Source organism: Ochotona curzoniae, unplaced genomic scaffold, assembly GCF_017591425.1.
Source record: "Ochotona curzoniae isolate NIBS_2020 unplaced genomic scaffold, NIBS_Ocur_1.0 contig_3037, whole genome shotgun sequence".
Classification (NCBI taxonomy): domain Eukaryota; kingdom Metazoa; phylum Chordata; class Mammalia; order Lagomorpha; family Ochotonidae; genus Ochotona; species Ochotona curzoniae.
In genome coordinates, this window is record NW_024465699.1 from 4,954,869 (window position 1) to 4,974,997 (window position 20,129).

General features: G+C 49.2%; 1 protein-coding gene across 2 annotated transcripts in view; it reads left to right on the forward strand.

The window, feature by feature from the left end:
• Positions 1 to 20,129, forward strand: part of RALB (RAS like proto-oncogene B) — a 31,938-nt gene that overhangs the window by 1,006 nt on the left and 10,803 nt on the right. For both annotated transcript variants that reach the window (XM_040979133.1, XM_040979134.1), the window contains one exon: positions 19,120 to 19,250. In XM_040979133.1, coding sequence (XP_040835067.1) covers positions 19,137 to 19,250 — 114 coding nt within the window. In that variant the 5' untranslated portion in view covers positions 19,120 to 19,136. The remainder of the gene's footprint in view (positions 1 to 19,119; positions 19,251 to 20,129) is intronic.

Here is a 20,129-nt window from a genome sequence, read left to right on the forward strand (position 1 = left end):
ATAGTGAAGTTTTCACACACGAGTAGAGTAACGTTATGTTCAGTACTGGGAAGATCAGGATTGCGTTTGAGTCCTGGATTTGCCACAGATTCAGAAACTTATGGTGTAGTTCTAAAAACAGATCTATTGCTTATTGTAAAAGCAGATTTGTAGACAGGAGAGAGAGAGAGAGAGAGAGAGAGAGAGAGAGAGAGAGAGAGAGATCTTCCATTTGCTGGTTCACTACCCAGATGTCTGCAATGGCTGGAGCTGGGCCATTCTGAAGCCAGGAGCCAGGAGCTTCCTCCAGTTCTCCTATGTGGGTGCAGGATCCCAAGGACTTGAGTCATTCTCCACTGCTTTCCCAGTCTGCAAATAGGAAGCTGGGTGGGAAGTGGTGTATCTGGAACTAGGACCAGCACCCATATGGGATGCCAGTGCACAAGGCTTAGGATTCGCCTACTGAGCCACCATGCAGCCCCTGTAGTGTAATCTTTAAACATTTATCCATTTATTTGAAAGACAGAGTTAGAGAGGGAGAGATAGATCTTCCATTTGCTGGTTCACTCCCCAAAATGGCTGAATGGGTCAGAGCTAGGCTGTTCCAAAGCCAGGAGCTTCTTCCCATCTTCCTCTGTCCAAGCACTTGAGCCAAACTCAGCTGCTTTCCTAGGTGCAGGGAGCTGGATGGAAAGTAGAGCAGCCGGGACTCGAACTGGTGCTCTCTAAGGTATGCTGGTACCACATGTAACAGCTTTGCTGGCCCAGCCACAGAGCTGGCCTCTGTAGTGTGGTCTTAAGTTTTTGTTTTTTTTTTTTTAACCTTTGAGCTTCAGAGTCAACTATGCAAAGGCCATCACGGACCTTGCTAGGATTAAGAGGAATCAGGCATGCGTGAGTGCCGGTGGGGACAGGAAGTGGCCAGCGCTGCCTGACCCTGTGCTGGGTTTTAGTTGGGTTAGCTACTCTGCTTTCTTCTGACCACCTCTGCGTCTTTTCCTTCCTTTGCTAATCACGTGATTTCCCCTTGGAAACAGTGGCTGCTCTTATCAGAAATCTCTGCGAAACTGCCCTTGGAGTCTGACCCTTTCCCAGGATTTTGCGTGGGAAAAAAAGTGTGGGTGTGTGATGCTAGATATCTTTGGGGAATATGGAATACAGGAATAGACAGAAATAAAAATTAGAGCCCTAAGTGGGATTTGAAAAGGTCTTGTGGAAGGTGGAAAAAGTGGAAAAGTTCTAAATTCTTGTCTTAGTTCTCCAAGAACTAAGAACTAATAACTTGAGACTTCATGAAACAAACAAACAAAAAAACCTTTTATGTGTAAATCTAACTTATACAAATTCTTTTAAAGAAAAAGTTTTTGGCCTGGTGGCAATAGATTAATTGGCTAACACTCCCCCTTCAAGTGCTGGCATCCCATATGGGCACGAGTTCGTGTCCCAGCTGCTCCACTTCCCATCCAGCTCCCTGCTTGTGGCCTGGGAAAGCAGTAGAGGACTGCCCAAAGCCTGGGAACCCTGCACCCGTGTGAGAGACCCATAGGAGGCTCCTGGCTTTTGGCTTTGTATAGGCTCAGCTTCGGCTGATGTGGCCATCTGGGGAGTGAGCCGCGGATGGAAGATCTTTCTGTCTCTCTTTCTCTTCATAAATCTTTACTTGCTTTCCAATGAAAATAAATATGTTTTAAAATAAATTAACAACAACAAGTTTTTATTTATTTGAAAGGCAGAGACAGACAGACACATTTTTCATCTATTGGTTCGCTCCCCAAATGCCCACAGCAGTCAGGACTGGGCCAGGTGGACTATCTGTGGTTGGCCTGGGCATATCTTGTGGGAGGGGAGCAAACCCAAGCGCTTGAACTCTATCTGCTGCCTCCCAGAATGTACATTAGTAGGAAGCTGGACTGGAAAGTGGATCTGGGGCATGAATGTAAACACCCCAATAACTACACTATACACCTGCTCTCACAACAACTGGTCAACCTCAGAGTTCAGGTAATGATTTGTACCACTCATCGTGTCTCACTATATCTCTTTACAGTCAGATATATATATTTTTAATTCATGTGAGAGGAAGAGAGACGAGAGAGGACCTCATTCATGGCTTCACCCCCAAATGGTTGTAAAGGCTGGAACTATGCCTGGGGTGCAAGCTAGGAGCCAGGAACGTGATCCAGGTCCCACACGGGAGTGGCAGACATCCAATCACTTCAGGATATCGCTGCATCCCAGACTCTGTCTTGGTGGGGAAGCTGGAGTCAGGAGCTTGAGCTGGGAACAGGTGTCTTAACCACAAGGCTTAAGCAAACACTGGCTGTGCTGTTCCTAGATCTTTACTCCTCTCTTTCATGGAATTTGAAAATAGGACTGGAGACCGTTTCTGGAATTGAAGTCTGGGATAATGTAACCATTGAGAAATGTAGGGTTAGGAAGAATTTGATGAACTCTCGGAGTTTCCAGCATAACTGGTTTTGAGAAGGAAATATAGGAGTCCTGCTTTTCAGTGGCCCAAGTTACTTTTACATAGCCTGGGCTGTTAGCTGTGCAAACACTTTTTTTTTTTTAAATTAGTGTGTATTGTTGAGAAGTTTGAATGCTAAATCCAGGAAAACAGAGTACTACAGAAAATGCAACTCTGAGGCCAGTGCTTTGGCTCAACTGGCTAATCCTCCACCTCCAAGTGCCAGCATCCCATGAGGTGCCAGTTCGTGTCTGGCTGCTCCACTTCCCATCAGTTCCCTGCTTGTGGTCTGGGAAAGCAGTAGAGGATGGCTCAAAGTTTTGGGACCTGCACCTGTGTGGGAGACCCGGAAGAAGCTCCTGGCTTCGGATTGGCTCAGCTCCAGCTGATGTGGCCATCTGGGGAGTGAACCAGTGGATTGAGGATCTGTCTGTCTCCTTTTCTTTGTAGATGTGCCTTTCTGATAAAAATAAATGGATCTTTTTTTTTTAACCACACCACTTCCCTTACCACATGATGGGGTGCGGCCTGGAGGATGGAGGGACACAGCACGGAGCATCAGCCGTCTGCTTGGCGCAGTGTCTCTGTTCTTGCACAACTGAGTGAATATGTGACCATGAGGATAAAGCTGTCTCCTTTAGCTTCTCAGTCCTCTGGGTACCTCAGCATATACATGTGGGGGTTGAATACGTGCGCATACACATTTTGAGGTAGCTCAAGTGGAAGGGCTCAAAGGCAAGAGGGTAGGAGTTTTAGGGAGAAGAGAGTGGAAAGAGAGAATATGGTAACTAGTGCTGTGGCATAGTGGGTTAAGATGTTGTCTGGACTGCTCACATTCCCCTGTGGACACTGTTCAGGTCCTGGCTGCTTCATTTCCAATCCAGCACCCTGCTAATATGCTTAGGAAAGCAGCAGAGGATGGCCCGGCTGCTTAGGCCCCTACTACCCACAAAGGAGGTCTGGATGGAGTTCCTGGCTTTGACCTGGGCTGAGAGATTTGGGAAATGAATCAATGGAAGGAAGGTCTATATCTGTAACTCTGCTGTTCAAATAAATAAAATCTTTTTCATTGTTGAATGTGAAAGCTGAGTGTTGAGAAGATGAGGTATATGTGGTTACCATGGCAACTGCAAAGGCTAACCAGGTCTCAATTTCATGTTTGTGTCGCAATTTTCCAAGTTGTTCTTTTGGGAGTTTTTTTTTTTTTTTTCTTTTTTAAGTTGAAATTTAATAAGCATGTTGTCTTTGTTGTTTTTCAGCACATTGTGGGCAACTTCCATATAGCATATTTTAGACCCAGTAGGTTGGGAATTGACGTAGTAAATGTCGAATTAGGGCTGATAGAAATGAAAAGATTCTGGGCATGAGTTGAAGGAAATTTAGCAGTTTAGTTGGTATGTAGCTGGCTGTTTCTAAAGTTTGTTTGCCTTTGGAATGAAATTTTTATTGCTGAGTGATACATTTGCCCAAAACTGAAAAGCTGAAATAAGAGATGGTTGTTACCTCGATGTTTCCAAAGTTCAGGAATGTGGGACTGGCATGGCTGGGTGCAGGGGGAGGGGGCTGGAGGGAGGATGGACTCTTCCTGCCAAGGGGGCTCCTTACGTGGCTACTGGGGCCTCAGTTGTACTGTTATTGGGCTTCTCCCTAGGGTCTCCCCACGTGGCAGCTGATCCTCCTTAGGGCAAGAGACCCGAGAGAAGCCGAATAGCACATGGATCAAGCCACAGTGTGTCTCGCTGTCCAGTCTTAGCAGTACATCACATTCATCCTCCTCTTCCTTCTCCTTTGGAAGATATATTTTTTTTATTTGAAAAGATTCAAGGGCTCACACACATACACACACACACACACACACACACACGCACACACGCACACACACACACACCCACGCACACACATATCCACACACACACACACACACTGTACACACATACCCACGCACACACACACTGCACACACACTGCACACACACTGCACACACACACACTGCACACCCACGCGCACACACTGCACACACATACACACACGCACACACACCCACACACACACACGCACGCACACACACACTGCACACACACACACTGCACACACTGCACACACACACACACACACACACACACACACACGTTCCAACTACTGGTTCACTCCCCAAATGACCACAGTGATCCGAATCCTGGAGCTAGGAGTTTTTTCCAGTCTCCCACGCGGGTGCAGGATTCTTAGGCTTGGGGCCATCCTCTACTGCTTTGTTAGGCCCTAAGCAGGGAGCTGGATCAGACATGATCAGTGGAGCAGCCAGGACACGAAGTTGGTGCCCATGCAGGATGGAAGCTTTACCTGCTACGCCACAGCATCGGTCCTATGTCTCATCCCTTCTACCAGTACACAGATGGACTAAACTGGGACTTGGTGGGAAAGGACCACATGAGGAGAGATTGGCAGTTGTTACCGTTCTTGGAGACTTAAGACCACAGTACTTAAAAGCCTATATATCAGGGCCTGGCGCAATAGCGTAGTGGTTAAAGTCTTCGCCTTGCATGCACCGGGATCCCATATGGTTGCCAGTTCTAATCCTGGCAGCCCCGCTTTCCATCCAGCTTCCTGCTTGTGGCCTAGGAAAGCAGTCGAGGATGGCCCAAAGCCTTGGGACCCTGCACCCGCATGGGAGACCTGAAAGAGCTTCTGGCTCCAAGCTTCATATTGGCTCAGCTCCAGCCGTTGTGGTCACTTGGGGAGTGAAGAATCGGATGGAAGAAGATCTTCCTGTCTCTTCTCCTCTCTGTATATCTGTCTTTCCAACAAAAATAAATAAATGTTTTTTATAAAAGCCTTTGTATCAGACTTTACTAACAGAAACCTTTGCTTCAAACACCTTCTGAAGTGTGTATGTAGTACAGTAGGGATTAAAACAGAGCTGAGGCTTTTACTATTCAAGAAACTCTTAATATTATGCATGAAACTCTGTGTTCTTTCTTCTGGATCTTCCTTGTCAGATGCAAGAATTAATTAGCCAAATATGCAGTAGCTTTGGAAATTAGACATTTAAATCTTGCCGGTCCTTAGAGACCAAGTGGAACAGCTGAAGTTTTTTGTTTTTTAATCCTAAGACAAATTGGTTAAAAAAAAAATTATCACCAAAATGGTTTCCTGGATGAATAGCTTAAAATTAATTACTAATGATCTGTGCGTTCATTAAAAATGAACTGCATTGGCAGAATAGCTGAAACAATCTTGAGAAGCTAACCCCTCTGCCCGTTACTTTATGTCACTGGATGATGCTGTGGCCTAGCCGTTCTTCAGCTCTTCTTAGAAACTTGTAGACATTTTCATTCTTCCCCTTGGGTAGTAGGCTGTTATTCAGTTACACCTGTCCTGAGGCGTGTCCAGGTGCAAACAGGAGCCCAGGAATCAGGGGTCCGGAGCTTGGCTGAATGACCTCCAAAGCAAAGAAAAAAAGTTTGATGCTAATATATATATTTTTTAATTGGAAAGGCGGATATACAGAGAGGAGAGACAGAGAGGAAGATCTTCCGTCCGATGATTCACTCCCCAAGTGAGTGCAACGGGCCGATACTATGCCGATCCGAAGCCAGGAACCTCTTCCGGGTCTCCCACGCGGGTGCAGGGTCCCAAAGCTTTGGGCCGTCCTCGACTGCTTTCCCAGGCCACAGGCAGGGAGCTGGATGGGAAGCGGGGTTGCTGGGATTAGAACTGGCACCTATATGGGATCCCAGGGCGTGCAAGGTGGGATCCTTAACCACTGCGCCATCGCGCCGGGCCCAAGGTGCTAATATTTTCATGTAACAGATGTACCCTCTGAAGGAAGCGTGTTTATAACGAACACTTGCATGAATCATGCCAGATTGCAACTTCAGAGACCAAGGCTGCTGAGAATGCCCTTTGTTCTTCGCAGCTGGGTTGAAGGTCCTTGGAGTCACCGGCAGGCTGGCTGAAAAGGCTGCACCATGGGCATTTTTTCTGCCTTCTCTGTTTGGCTCTTTTCCCATCCTCTGCCCTCGGTTATGAGCTAGGATAGTGTCTTTTTTTTTCTTATTTTTTCCTGCCACAGGAAAGGATTCAGGGCTAATTATTTATTGCCAGGAATGAATTTTAGCCAGTGAGGTACCTCTTTTGCATTTTGGACTTTTTTTCTTTTAAAGGTTTCTTGTTATTTGTTTAAAAGAGAGTGACAGAGACAGGGAGAGAGAGATCTTTCATTCACTGGTTCACTCCCCTAATGGCCACGTTGTCCCGGTTTAGGCCAGGGAAGAACCAGGAGCTTAACCTGGGCCACCTGTGTGAGTGCCAAAGGTGCAAGTTGCTTTCTCAGATGCATTAGCAGAGAGCTGGATTGGAAGTGGAGCAGCTGGAACTTGAACCTGTGCTCTGCTAAGGGATCTGCCATTGCATGCAGCGACTGAACCCATTTTGAGCCTTTTTAAAATCTCAGATTATCGTGTCAGGGGTTAAGTCACCACTTATCGCACCTGTATCCTGTTAGCAGAGTGCTGGTTTAAGTCCTGGCTGCTCTACTTCAGATCCAGCTGCCTGCTAATGCCTCCTTGTAGGCAGTGGATCAAAAAAAAAAAAAAAAAACTCAAAGTGCTTAGAACTCCTGCCACCTGTATGGCAGATCAGGATGGAGTTCTTGCCTCCTGGTTTTGGCCTGGCCTGGACCTGCTGTTGCCAGCATCTGGGGAGTAAACCAGTTTTTTTTTTTTTTTTTTCTCTGTGTCACCCTGCCTTTTAAGCGTATGAAAGATAAAAAGAACCTGCAATGATGTCATTCCAGTAAATGCTGCCGTTTTGTTCCTTTTAAATTTTCATTTGTTTGAGAGGTACAGATGAGAGGAGCGGCAGATCCCATTTGCTGCTTTACTTGACCAGTGCCTGCTGGGGCCAGTCTGAGGTCAAAGCTGGGGTCAGGAACTCCATCCGAGTGGCCCGTGCGGATAGCAGGAACTCTGTTACTTGAGTCAACATCACTGCCCTCCCAGGCTCTGCATTAGCAGAAAGCTGGAGTCAGGCTAGGGAACTGAACCCAGAAACTCTGGTGTGGGACGTGGCCATCTTAACTGCCAGGCCAGGTGTCCACTCCAACGCTGCTGTCTCCTGATGCCCTCCTTGGTCCTTAAATCCAGCTGCTTCCATTATGTCCACCATTGCCCACTTTGTCCAGGTTGCCCTTGGCTCTGCCCTGGGCTGCTGCGGTTCCCACGGCTGCCCTCGGCAATCAAGCCAGGTTGGTCTCATTAGTGTGCAAGTGTGGTGAGCATACCCAGTGGCTTAAAAGACTTCAGAGGCTTTGCTTTGCTCTCGGCCACAGTCCCTAAGCTTGGTTTCTTGAAGGATCCAGCCCTGGCTTTCCTGTCTCCTGTCATGGCAAGCTCTGCCTCTTTCTCTGTGCTCCAGCCAGCCACAAGGATCCATCTTGACCACACACTGCAGCTTTGTGCTTCCGTTCTCTCATGACACGTGGCAGGTGGGAAGCAGGTGGAGCTGGCCGGGCTCAGGTCTTGGAGGCCATGGGCATTGGAGAGCTGAAGTTGTGTTAGATTTGCCGACCACCCGAAAGGAACATATCAATCACGTAACAAAAAATATAGATGATCTTTATTCAAAGAAACCCTAGTTCACAGGCCTTTCTCTCTTTGCAGCAGAAAGACAAATGTGAAGCAGGGAGCTACAGAGGAAAGAAAAAAGCCAGGAAGAGACATGCAAGGGAGTTTTAAATCCCTCTTGACACGGAAGTTAAAGCATGAGTTGCTTTGGCTCTTATTTGGTGGGGAATATTGGCTAGTGTCCATCACTGGTGCAGCGGTGGCCCCTGTAACCTGAGGGACATGCCGGAATTCTGCTGTTTCTTCCCGGTTGTAGTCTGAGGTCAGAGTGATGTATTGGGCTGGAAGCAGGCGCCGTCCTTCTCTGGTCACCATGGTAACCATCAGGTTGCAGTCTAGGCAAATCTGAAAAAGCACCAAGCACATTTTGCATTTGTGTGTGGGGGGGTGGACTAAGAGGGGCCATGGCTGGGACTAGGGCAAGGCAGAGAAGAGGGGAGATGGGAGTGACTTTGCAATGGGAGATGGAATCAGTAGGCTGGGTCAGGTACTGAGTTAGAGGAGAGGTGAGGGCACTCAAGAATGACTTCCAGGGCTCGGTACAGTGGTTCAATTGGCTAATCCTCCACCCTCAAATGCCAGCATCCCATATGGGTGCTGGTTCGTGTCCCAGCTGCTCCACTTCCCATCCAGCTTCCTGCTTGCGACCTGGGAAAAAGCAGTCGAGGATGAATCAAAGTCTGGGGCTCCTGGACCCGCACAGGAGACCCAGAAGATCCAGAAGAGTTGTACAGTTCAACTCTGGCCATTGCAGCCATTTGGGGAGTGAACCAGCAGATGGAAGCTCTTTTTCTCTGTCTCTCCTTCTCTCTGTAATTTGTCTTTCCAATAAAAATAAACGAATCTTTTTTTTTTTAAAGAATGACTTCTGGGTTCCTGTTGTTAGTAATGACTTGGTTGCTGCTGGTCACACTCCTAGCCACTGGATGGGGAGTAGCGAAGAAGGAGCTGATCTTATGGGGGACACTTCAGGGATTCTGTTTTGGGTTTGTTAGGTTTGAGACCCTTGTGAGACTGCCAAGATGGCACCAGTGGTGCGGGAGCTGAGCCTGGCCTGGGTCTTCGCAATTGGAAGCTGCGTGAAGGTGCATGGTGGTTCGGATGCATTCGGTTCCAAAATAAATGCCTCTCTTCATTCCATTTCCCATACACTTTCTGAAGTCCGCATCCTGTGTAAAGCCACTGGTGGGCTGCGATCAGCTGGTGGGAGGAGTGGAGAGATGGGGACTGTGAGGCTGCGCTCTGGGCAAACCAGAGCTGAGGAGGGGGGTCTCGCAGCTGACGGGGGAGTGGAACCCAAGAGCACTGAGCAGCCTGAAGGCCCTGGGAGCCGCAGAAGGGCAGGGTGGAGTCGGCTCTTATTGGCCTGTAGGGAGCTGTGTTCCTCCAAGGCTAAGTTTTATCTCAGTTGCTCAGTTCATGTCATGATTTTTTTTTTGAAGAGATAATTCTTGTTTATTTGGGAGGCGGAGTGGGGGAGCTTGAAGGGCTAGGGAAGAGGGGAGCGAGAGTCCATCATTGGCTGGCTTACTCACTGGGGCCGGAGCTGGGAGTCAGGTGTGTGATCCCTGCTTCCCCGGGGTAGCTGGGTTCAAACCTATGGTAGGTAGCGCTAACACCTGCTACCTCGCACAGTCTGCACTAACAGGAAGTTGGGCTTGGGAATAGCTTCTTGTTAATCAGAAACCTAGGCACCCTGACACAGAATGTGGACATGTGAACTCTAGGTTAAACACCTGTTGCTTTGTGTTCATTTTATTATTATCTTAGCATTTATTTTTATTTGAAATGTAGATCTTACAGAGAGAGGAGAGATAGAGAAGGTCTTCTACCTGCTGGTTCACTCCCCAAAATGGCTGCAATAGCCAGAGCTAAGCTGATCCAAAGTCAGGAGCTAGGACCAGGTCTCCTACGTGGGTACAGGGTCCCAGGGCTTTGGGCCATCCTCCACTGCTTTCCTGTTTTGCCATAAGCAGGAGCTGGATGGGAAATGAAGCGGCCATGACACAAACCAGTGTCCGTATGAAATACTGACGCCACAGGACAGAGGATTAGCCAGCTGATGCCACCACACCTCCCCCTGCTCTGTGTTCATTTTAAAAAGGGGAAGGAAACAAGGAGTGGAGACAGACAGATTTTATTGGAGCTGGCTATATAGTTTGTAATTTCAGCAAGACAAGTTTCTGTGCAGTTATGGGGGGCGGACACCTTTCTTTATTAAGTCATGCAATGAGGGAAGATACCATGGGCCTTGGCTGCTCACAGGGGGTCCGAGGGACAGGAACGTCCTCGATGTGACATGAATGGCACAGAACCCTGGGTCTCCAGAGACATGCCTTTTCCCAGGGTCCCAGATTACATGTGTCTGCATTGCAGTGTGGGAAGTATTGGTGTGCATAGCCTGGTTGTTCCTAAGGAGGAATTGAGGGACACGTGGGGGATGAGTGGTGGGGTGTGATGTGCGTAGGAAGAAGATGAGGTGAAGGTTTCTGCTGGCCGTGGGGTGACCCAGCAGAGCGGTGGAGATAGAGGACTGTGGGAGGAATGGAGTTCCCGGATGCTGAGGGGTGCGTGGTGGTGCAGTGTGGGTGTGGAGGGAGTGTGCTGCCTGTGTGGTCAGAGACAGGAAGAGGGTGTGGATCTGGTGGGTTTGTGGATTTGATGGAGGACCCTCGAGGGAGTTTGGAGTATGCTGACTTCTGTGTTCTTGGGGGCCTAAATGAACTAAGGTCACCTGTTAGGAGAGATGCTAGCAAGGCAGCGGCCGGGACACCTGTAGGGATGCCTGAGCTTGGACTCTGCTTCCTCTTCCAAGTCTAGCTTCCTTGTAGTGAGACCCTGGGAAGCAGCAGGTGATGGCTTACGTGCTCGGGTTCCTCTCCCCCAGCTGGGAGACTTAGATTGACTTCTGAGTGTCTAGCTTTGGCCCAGCCCTCCTGGTCCCAGCTGTTGCAGGCGCGTGGGGAGTGAACCAGCAGGTAGGATTTTTCTCTCTCTATCAGCCTTTCAAATAAATAGAAATAGATCAAAGAAGGAGGAGTCAGCACGCTGGCTCAATAGGCTAATCCTCACCCCACATGTGCACCAGTTTATGTTCTGACTGCTCCACTTCCCATCCTGCTCCTTGCTCGTGGCCTGGGAAAGCAGTAGAGGATGGCCCAAGTGTTTGTGACCTTGCACCTGTGTGGAAGACCCAGAAGAAGCTCCTGGCTCCTGGCTTCAGATTAGCTCAGCTCTGGCCGTTGTGGCCATTTAGGAAGTGAACCAGCAGATAGAATATTCTGTTTCTCCTCCTCTCTGCAAATCTGTCTTTCCAATAAAAATAAGTACATCTTAAAAAAAATAATAAAAGAAGGAATGAGTGAGCATATGAAGAGAGTCACAGATTTCTGTGAAGTGTGGAGTTGGAGTCCCGCCCTAGCTTGTGGTCATAAACACACCCTACGTGTGTCCCATAGGGCCGGGGGTGTGACTGCTTTCCAGCAGCAGCCCTGTTCGCTTGCCGGGGAGGACAGGGATGCAGGGGAGAGGGGCGTGGGAGATGAGGCACCTGCAGCAGGGCTTCTCCAGTGCTGGGCTGTGGCATCTCAGCAGGTGATGTGGGGCCTACAGGGCACGCAGGAGGCTGTGGCAAAGCAGAGAATCGGGGTGTGTGTGTGTGTGTGTGTGTGTGTGTGTGTGTGTAGGAGGTATTGGAGCCAGAAGGATGGAAGTAGGGACTGGAAGGTGAGAGGAGGCCACTGTTTCTGGTAATGGTGGCATTCAGGGGGTGACTGTGCCATGTTGGGTAGAGTGAAGGAAGAGGGCTCGTGGCTGGTCACCCAGAAGGACCTGGAACCAGGAGCAGATGTCCTTAGTCTCTGAGGGGAGTGGCCAGGAGGTTGGGAGTACAGAGTGTTACAGCTGGAGAACCCAAGCCTCAAAGATAAGGGGGCTTTAGTGAGAGGGAAGGGCTGAGGGAGGTCCCCAGGGACAGTGGAGGGAGGAAGGACTGCTTATCTTGTTCCTCCTGGCCAGAGGAGGCGCAGGGCGCTGGATGAGAAATACTCTCTGTTCTGAGCAAGTTCAGGAGCTTTGGGCAGACTGAGGACAGGGCTGTCCCGCCATGCATTGCAATTTTGTGATTTGGGGTTGAAATGCCTTTGGCCCCTGTCTTCCCAGCTGCCCCTCCCCACTTGGCCTGCGAGACAGACAGGCAGGGCAGATACTGTCACCATTCTTCAGGCGGTGACTGCCTGCCCATGGGGTGGCGTGACTTGCCTTGTCCTATAGCTGGTGAGTGGTTTCTTTGAAGACTTCCTGGAACTTCAGAGTGAAGCTCAGAAAGGCAAGTGCTCGTGCAGAGCGTGGTGACTGCTCCCTCATGCGCGCTTCCCAGCGGCCCTGAGGACAGGGTTGTCCTTGTATATTTTATAGAGTAGACCGAGGCAAGGAAATGTCCAATAACACGACCAGATGAAGCCTCTGGCTTCCTAATGGTGCACTTTCAAGTTGAGTGGCTTCTTCCTGTCTCAGGTGATAATTGGAACTGGTGGGTGTATCAGAATTTCCTGTTTAGGGCTGAATAGTATTCCGTCACATGTATGTGCCACGTTTTCTTCATCTGTCAGTGGACTTTTGAGTTTTTTCCTACCTTTTGGCTGTGTCCGTGCTGGTGTGGACATGGACACACAGGTACCTGCTCAAATCCCTTCTTCCTGTTCTTCTGGGTATATACTACTGCCACTACTTTCCTGCCAGCTCTGAGTTCAGAACGTGTTTTCGGTTGTGCCTGTATGACTGCCTCTTTGTTGAATTTTCTGATTCATCGGTCTATGTTCTTGAGATAAATTTCAGTGTTTCACATTGTGTATATAACTAATTTCATTTGAGAGAGAAGGAAGAGCTCCCAGTCACAGTACACAGTGGTTGGGTTCAGTCTAGGCCAAAGCTAGGAGATGGGAGCCCAGCCCAGGTCTCCCGTGAATGACATCCCAACTGCCTCCCAGGGTCTGCAGGACGCTAGAAGCTGGAGCTGGGAATTGAAACCAGATGCTCTGATGATTTGGGCCAGCCTCCTGCCTTTTTACACTTGATTTGACATCTGTCCCTTCTCTCTCCCCTGGCCCCAATCTGCTAATGAGCCGCAGGCACAAGTGACTCAGAATGTTGGCTTCAAGGCAACTGCTGGGAGTTCTAATCCCAGCTCTGCCTCCATTAGTTAGATGACCTCGGACAAGTTATGCAAGTCTGGATGCTAGTTCCCGACTTGGCCTCCACCTGTTGAGAAAGCAGGTGGTACAGATGGCCCCAGGCTGTTGCTGCCTTTGCAATAGAGGGAATTTGAGAGTGAATAATTTCAGTTGTGGCTCTGTCAACCTCAGAGTCCCTAGGTGGGGGCTTAGAGCTTGCAAGGGACTCTTGGCATTTCCTAGTTGCCACGGCTCAGGACGATCATCAGGTGAATGAGCGAAGGTGTCCTGGGACCACATGAACTCCAGCCCCGGGCCTTTTGTCCCTCTGAGTCTGAGCATTCATTCCTAGGCATCCCAAGGGGAGGGGCCGCTATGGGTAGTGTGGTGGGCCTAGGGACAGCTGGAGGTTGGGGGTAGGGATGCAGGAAGTGGTGTGTTGGCGTGGGAGGGCATAGGGTCCCTTCCCCAGGCTGGGGTGCAGAGGTAGAGCAGGTGCAGAGAGGCACACACCACAGGCAAGGTGCTTCTGATAAGGGGGTGTCACAGCCTTCTATGTGCTGTTTTAGCTAATTTGGTTCTTGTTAATGTAGTTGTTTTTTTTTTTTTTTTTTTTTTGGTGGGGAAGGTGGGCAGATAAAGCAGAAATGCCTAAAACAAGCTTCCATAGACATAGAGGAGCACTCATTTGAGTTATTTTGCAGACCTAATTTCCAGAAAACTAGCCTCAAATCACAAAGGAATTTAGGTGGCTGAATTTAGCCCCCTTGTTTTCATAGACCTGGAAACTGGATCCTACGCAAAGGATAGATGAGCACACTCCAGTCCTCAGTGCTCCGACACAGCAGCTACACAGGAGAGGAGGGCTGGACCAAGCAGGGCACTGGAGCCAAGCTCAGGATCAGGCGTGAGACTAGGAGGGGCTGGGGGCATCACGGGCCAGGGCGCCAGCCAGGTTTTATGCAGGAGCGAGGCAGGTGGGAGGAGAGGAGGGGCAGGCCCACCACAACCTGGCAGGTGAATGATTGGCCCTCCCCTCTCACTCCCAGTACGCTCCCATGGCCAGGATTTGTGACTTTCAGACTTTGGATATATATATATATATATTTTAATTTTATTTGTATTGCAAAGTCAGAGAGGAGGAGAGACAGAGAGGAAGATCTTCCGTCCGATGATTCACTCCCCAAGTGAGTGCAATGGCCGGTGCTGCGCCGATCCGAAGCCAGGAGCCAGGAACAACTTCTAGGTCTTCCACAGGGGTGCAGGGTCCCAAGGCTTTGGGTCATTCTTGACTGCTTTCCCAGGCCATAAGCAGGGAGCTGGATGGGAAGCGGGGCTGCCAGCATTAGAACCGGTGCCCATATGGGATCCTGGTGCATTCAAGATGAGGACTTTAGCTGCTAGGCCACTGTGCCGGGACCCTTAATGTTAAGTTTTAAAACCATGGTATGAGCAAACAAAACATGTCTGTAGGTCACCACCTTCTACAAATTGGCATCTCCGAGTTCAGTATTGCAAGAAAGAGCCAGCATGTGGAGAGAGACGCAAGAGGTGTGGCCTTGGCAGTCTTCAGGATCTGGCTACACCTGCCTGGAGTCCCGGCCACTAGTCCGTGGCTTAGTGTTCCAATCCTCCATTGTGTCGGGGCTCATCGGAGTGTCATGCCACTGACTCTGTCACCTGAGCTTGTTTCCTTGGAGCGGAAAATATAAAATGTACACCTGAGCGCAAGGGTCTGCAGGAGACAACATAAAAATGTATATTCTGAGGAAGTTTGGCATGGGTTTCAAAAAATGCTTGCACAGTTTTCATTAATTCCATTTAACATGAACTTTTTGGGGCTCCCTGGTCTCCATCACCAGTCGGTTTTATTTCATCTTTGTCCCTACCCAGTGCTGCCTCCTTGATCATGGAACAAATCCATTATAGCACGTGACTTGGTTGTACTGAGGTTAATTGAGGTGTTCCTGTTTGCAAATCATTCTTTAACATCATCCAATGATTTGTTTTTACTGGAATGGAAGATTTACAGAGAGAGGAGAGACAGAGAGGAAGATCTTCCGTCCGATGATTCACTCCCCAAGTGAGCGCAAAGGCCAGAGCTGAGCCGATCCAAAGCAAAGAGCTTTTTATGTGTCTCCCACGCAGGTGCAGGGTCCCAAGGCTTTGGGCCGTCCTCGACTGCTTTCCCAGGCCACAAGCAGGGAGTGGGATGGAAAGGGGTCACTGGGACACGAACTGGCACCCCTATGGGATGCTGGCACGTTCAAGGCAAGGACTTTAGCCACCAGGATCTCATGTCAGACTCTTGTTTTCCATTCTTAGAACTCTTAACTAAACTGTTGACTTTTCTGGGTCAGTGTTGGAGTTCCTGGAGACACAAGATGAGACATGTCCAGGAATGTGCATGGCTGGCGCTGTGGTGTTGGTCATAGGGATTCAGTCAAGGAAGGTGGAGAGTCAGTGAAGGAAGGGCATGTTGTTGCATACTCCTCTGTCTCTCTCTCTCTTAATTCAGTTTTAGATGTTGAGGACGAATGCCGCATGTTGATTTTCAGTGCTGCGCTAATGGCAGTGACTGTGAAACTGCGCGGTAGTTACAAACCCTGGAGCCTGTCTGTTGTTGTGCTTCCTGTTTGAGAGGGAGGGATTTTTTTTGGGGGGGGGGAAGAGAATCTTTTATGAACCAGGTTTACACTGAGGTATTTTTCATCTGGATTGTCAACAGGAAGTGACATAAAAATTGGGATTTGTGCCATGGCATTTGGTTCCATAAAACATTGTGCTGGGACTTTGTTGGATTCTAGTTCTGCGTTCCTAGGTTGGAGGAGAGGTCTCGAGTCTGCCTTTCTGGCAGCTTCTAGGTTGCCTCACAGCGGCACTGGTTGCTGGGCCCAGCTACGATCACAGGGAGGGATTTAAAACGTGCAAGGCAAGTCCTGAATAGAAACGTCGTCATGATAACTTACCTCGTACTTTGTGGGAAGAAAGGTTCTGGTCACTCCATAGAACGTTCAGCTCTTTAACTTTTTAAGTCCAATTTTAACATGCTGTTACTTTTGTATGATTTTCCTTAAAACTCAGAGTAATACAAAAATGTAAATTAAATGGAGCTAGACAAAAGATCAGTAGGCCCGTTTGCAATGTGACTTCATTGTGGCCAGTATTAACTACACATGTCCTAATTTCTTTTTTATTCATATATAATAGATTTTTTTTTTTGCAAGTAGTATCAAATGTGTTCTGCAACTTGTCTTTCTTTTCCGCTTGGTAACGCATCTTGGCCATTTTTTTTTTTGCAAGTCGAAAGTTATGTAATACATCCTATCGTAATTTACGCAAGTATTCATGTTGAGGTGTTTTTTCCTGTAATTATAGCATTCTCTGTAATCATGAAAAATCATTTTTGCCAGTACATCCTTATACTTTTTTAGCATTGATTCCTAAAAGAATTTTACATTTTTTTGTTTTTAATTTTTGGGTCAATGTTTATAATTTTTCCCAAAAGATTGTTGTATTTAATATTATTACGTGGTGCCATCAGTTCCCCAAAGTCTTGATGGCACATTGCATTCTGGCCAAGCTGATATTTTATTTGAATTTCCTGTTCTGCTGGAGAAATGAGGGATGCTTTCATAGGTTTATATAGTAATTTGTGTTCACTAACTCTTCTCTGAATGACTGCATCGTGTGGGGGCCCCCTTAAAAAACTAGGTTGCTTCCTTTTTCTTGCAAGGCTGTTTGATAGATTAGGGATATTTTATCATGCATTGCAAGTATTTTCTATTAATCTATTTTTCCATCTTATTCTCTCTTGTGCTTCAAAGGGTTTTCCATTCCTTAAAAGATTTATTTATTTACTTATTTATTTTGGAAAGGTAGTTCATATTTACTGAGAGAGAGACAGAGACAAAGATCCTTTATCTGCTGTTTCACTTCTCAAATGGCTACAATGGCCAGAGCTGAGCTGAGCTGATCCGAAGCCAGGAACCAGGAGCTTCTTCTGGGTCTCTCACGTAGGTGCAGGGTCCCAAGGCTTTGGGCCGTCCTCTACTGCTTTCCCAGGCCACAAGCAGGGAGCTGGATGGGATCCTGGTACCTGCAAGGTGAAGATTTGGCCATTGAGCCATCATGCCGGGCCCTGGTTTTTCGTTTTTATGTAAATTCTGTCAGAAATCCCTGTGGCTGGAAAGTCTGTGTTGTGGTTATCATGACTGGCCGTGACCCCCGGTGGTTCACTGACTAGATTAGAAGACTTGCAGGTTCCAGGCCCTTCAGATCAGAAGCTGAAAGTGTTAGTGAAGTCAGTGGGAGAAATGTAATGGCTGTGGGAAAAAAATAGCTGTTTCTGCTCAAGTGAGGAGCGACACATCCTAAGGTCTGCGTGTGAACAGAAATGCAACAACTCAGGCGTGTCAGTGAGTAGGGAGAGAGGCGGGTGGGGTGAGTGGTGGTGCAAATGCAGATTGTGGAATTCAAGTGTGTTTGTGTATGTTCAGTGGGGGACTCATTGCACTTTTCTGAAAGTTGGAAAATCTTCATAAATATGTGCTGAGGAGGAAGAGGCCTGTGTTGTTGTCAGAACCCACTTCCTTAAACACCGGGTCATACGCTGGGTCCCCGATTGCTTCTCTTCCTGATGCTTTCCCTCCTTTCTTCATTGGTGAACTTCACACCATAGTTCAGGAGGGGTCTCCATCCAGGAGGGGTCTCCATCCAGGAGATGGCCTTCGGCCCCATCTTCCCAGCCTCTTGGGACTGTGGGATTTTCACAAACCACCATGCTGAGTTTCTTTCTTTCTTTCTTTGTTTTTAATACACGAATATTTATGGCAACATTTTTACAAATGATTTCTTATTTTATTGGAAAGTCAGATTTACAGAGAGGAGAAAGAGAGAAAGATCTTCCATCTGCTGGGTCACTCCCCAAGTAGCAGTAACAGCTGGAGCTGAACCAGTCTGAAGCCAGGAGCCATTTCCAGGTCTCCCACGCGGGTGCAGGGGTCTAAGGCTTAGGGCCGTCCTCTACTGCCTTCTCAGGCCACAAGCAGGGAGCTGGATCGAAAGTGGAGCAGCCAGGACATGAACCGGTGTTCATATGGGATGCCTAGCCTCTTGAGCCGTGGTGCTGGCCCCTCGGTCAGGCATTTCTTATCTGCAGCCTGGAAACTGCTGACCCATTCCCTATAGCTCTGAACACCCCAGAGAAATAGGCTGCCTGGGAGAAACATTAACAGTCCTGGATCTGGGGTGGGTCATCCACTCTCCCCTCAGCTCTGGGGACAACACTTGTGGACCCGAAACGAGGCCAAAAATAGCTTCCTGTTTCTAAACAGAGTGTTTCAGACAGGCCTGTCCCCGGCCTCTGTAGTTCTCCCATGAGAGCCCCAGTTCAGATGCACTTTATTATCTACTGCATTGAGTCTCATAAAGGGATGCTTACCACAGACACGAGGGACCCCCTGGGTCTGCATGCATGTTGGGGCACAAGGCCCAAGGGCAGGACAGGCTGGGAGGTGTGGGGGATCAACTGGATGGGAGGAGACAGTTGGCGATTGAGGTCCTGGGACTGTTGTCCACGGCGCCAGGAGGCTTGGATGGAGCTTAGGAGCTGGACCTGGGATCTGGTTGGGCCCTGTGCCTTGTAAGATCCTACACAGGGGGTAGGGGACATGTTGGTGCCAGGGTGTCCCTTTGGCCCGTCTCATAGCTAGGGGCTCCCATTCCATTTCTGCAGCCTCTGCTTCAGCGGGCTTTTTCCCTCTCTGCTGGGAGGGACCTAGCAGAGGCACTTCTGGTCGGGTGGTAGGAGTGCCGTGTGCTTGGAGCCGGGTCGCAAGCAGATGGCCATTAAGCGTTTGGTTCCTGTCCTCAGCAGCTCTCCACCTGCTCCTGATGGCTGCGAACAAGAGCAAAGGCCAGAGCTCCTTGGCCCTGCACAAAGTGATCATGGTTGGCAGCGGAGGGGTCGGCAAGTCGGCGCTGACGCTTCAGTTCATGTATGATGAGGTAGGTAAGACACGCCAGCCAGCAAGGCTGCACCTTCGCTTGTGCGCTGTCCCTCTGCAGCCGCTTTCCTGCCTGCCCGGGGCTCCCCAGCACTTGTGTGTCATGGCGTTTCTGGCCAGCCTTCTTGCTGGGGAGGGCACAGGGCATTACTGATTTCAGGTGGTAATTTCGGCCCTGTGGGGGTGCCAGGAGTGTGTGCTGGGAGCTTGCTTGCTGCCACGGACAGGGGAGGAGGGAGAGGCCCTTGTGTAGGTGTGTGAAAGGAACACGTGAGCTGTCCAGCTCTGTGCCTGTCGATTTGGGGAGGCGGTGATGGGGGAGCTTCGTCTTTCCCTGAAGGGTGATGTCACATCACTCTCACGCTGCAAGGAGCAGTGTGTGCCGCCCCCCACCCGAACTCCTGCCACCAAATTCCTGTCACTCAGTGTGGGCGAGGTGGCTAGCCCCGGGGCCAGTGAGAGCAGCACCGCTTCCTGCTGGCTGTCCAGGCTGACGCCTCCCATAATGTGGATGTGCATCTTGGAACCACTGCCAGAGAAAGCGCAGCTGCTGTGGGGACCAAAGATATGCGTTTCCATCCAGCAGGCGTTCCCCCATCGCGCTTCCTCTTGCACCGGGTGCTGTTGGAGGGCTTGTGGTCGTAGTCATGGCCATGGCCATGGCTGTTTCTAGCATCTAGCCGGGGAGAGTAGGGTTTAGGATCTGGGTGGTTGGGGGGTGATAGTGGAGGTGTGTGTGTGATTTGGAGTCACTTTAGCAAGTAGCAAAATGACTACCCGCTGTGCTGACTCAGTGGCACCATGATGTGAGGTGTGGGGCTAGGTGGACCCCAGGGTGGACATGCTCTGTGGCATCTGGCACTGCAGGTGTTGCCACAAT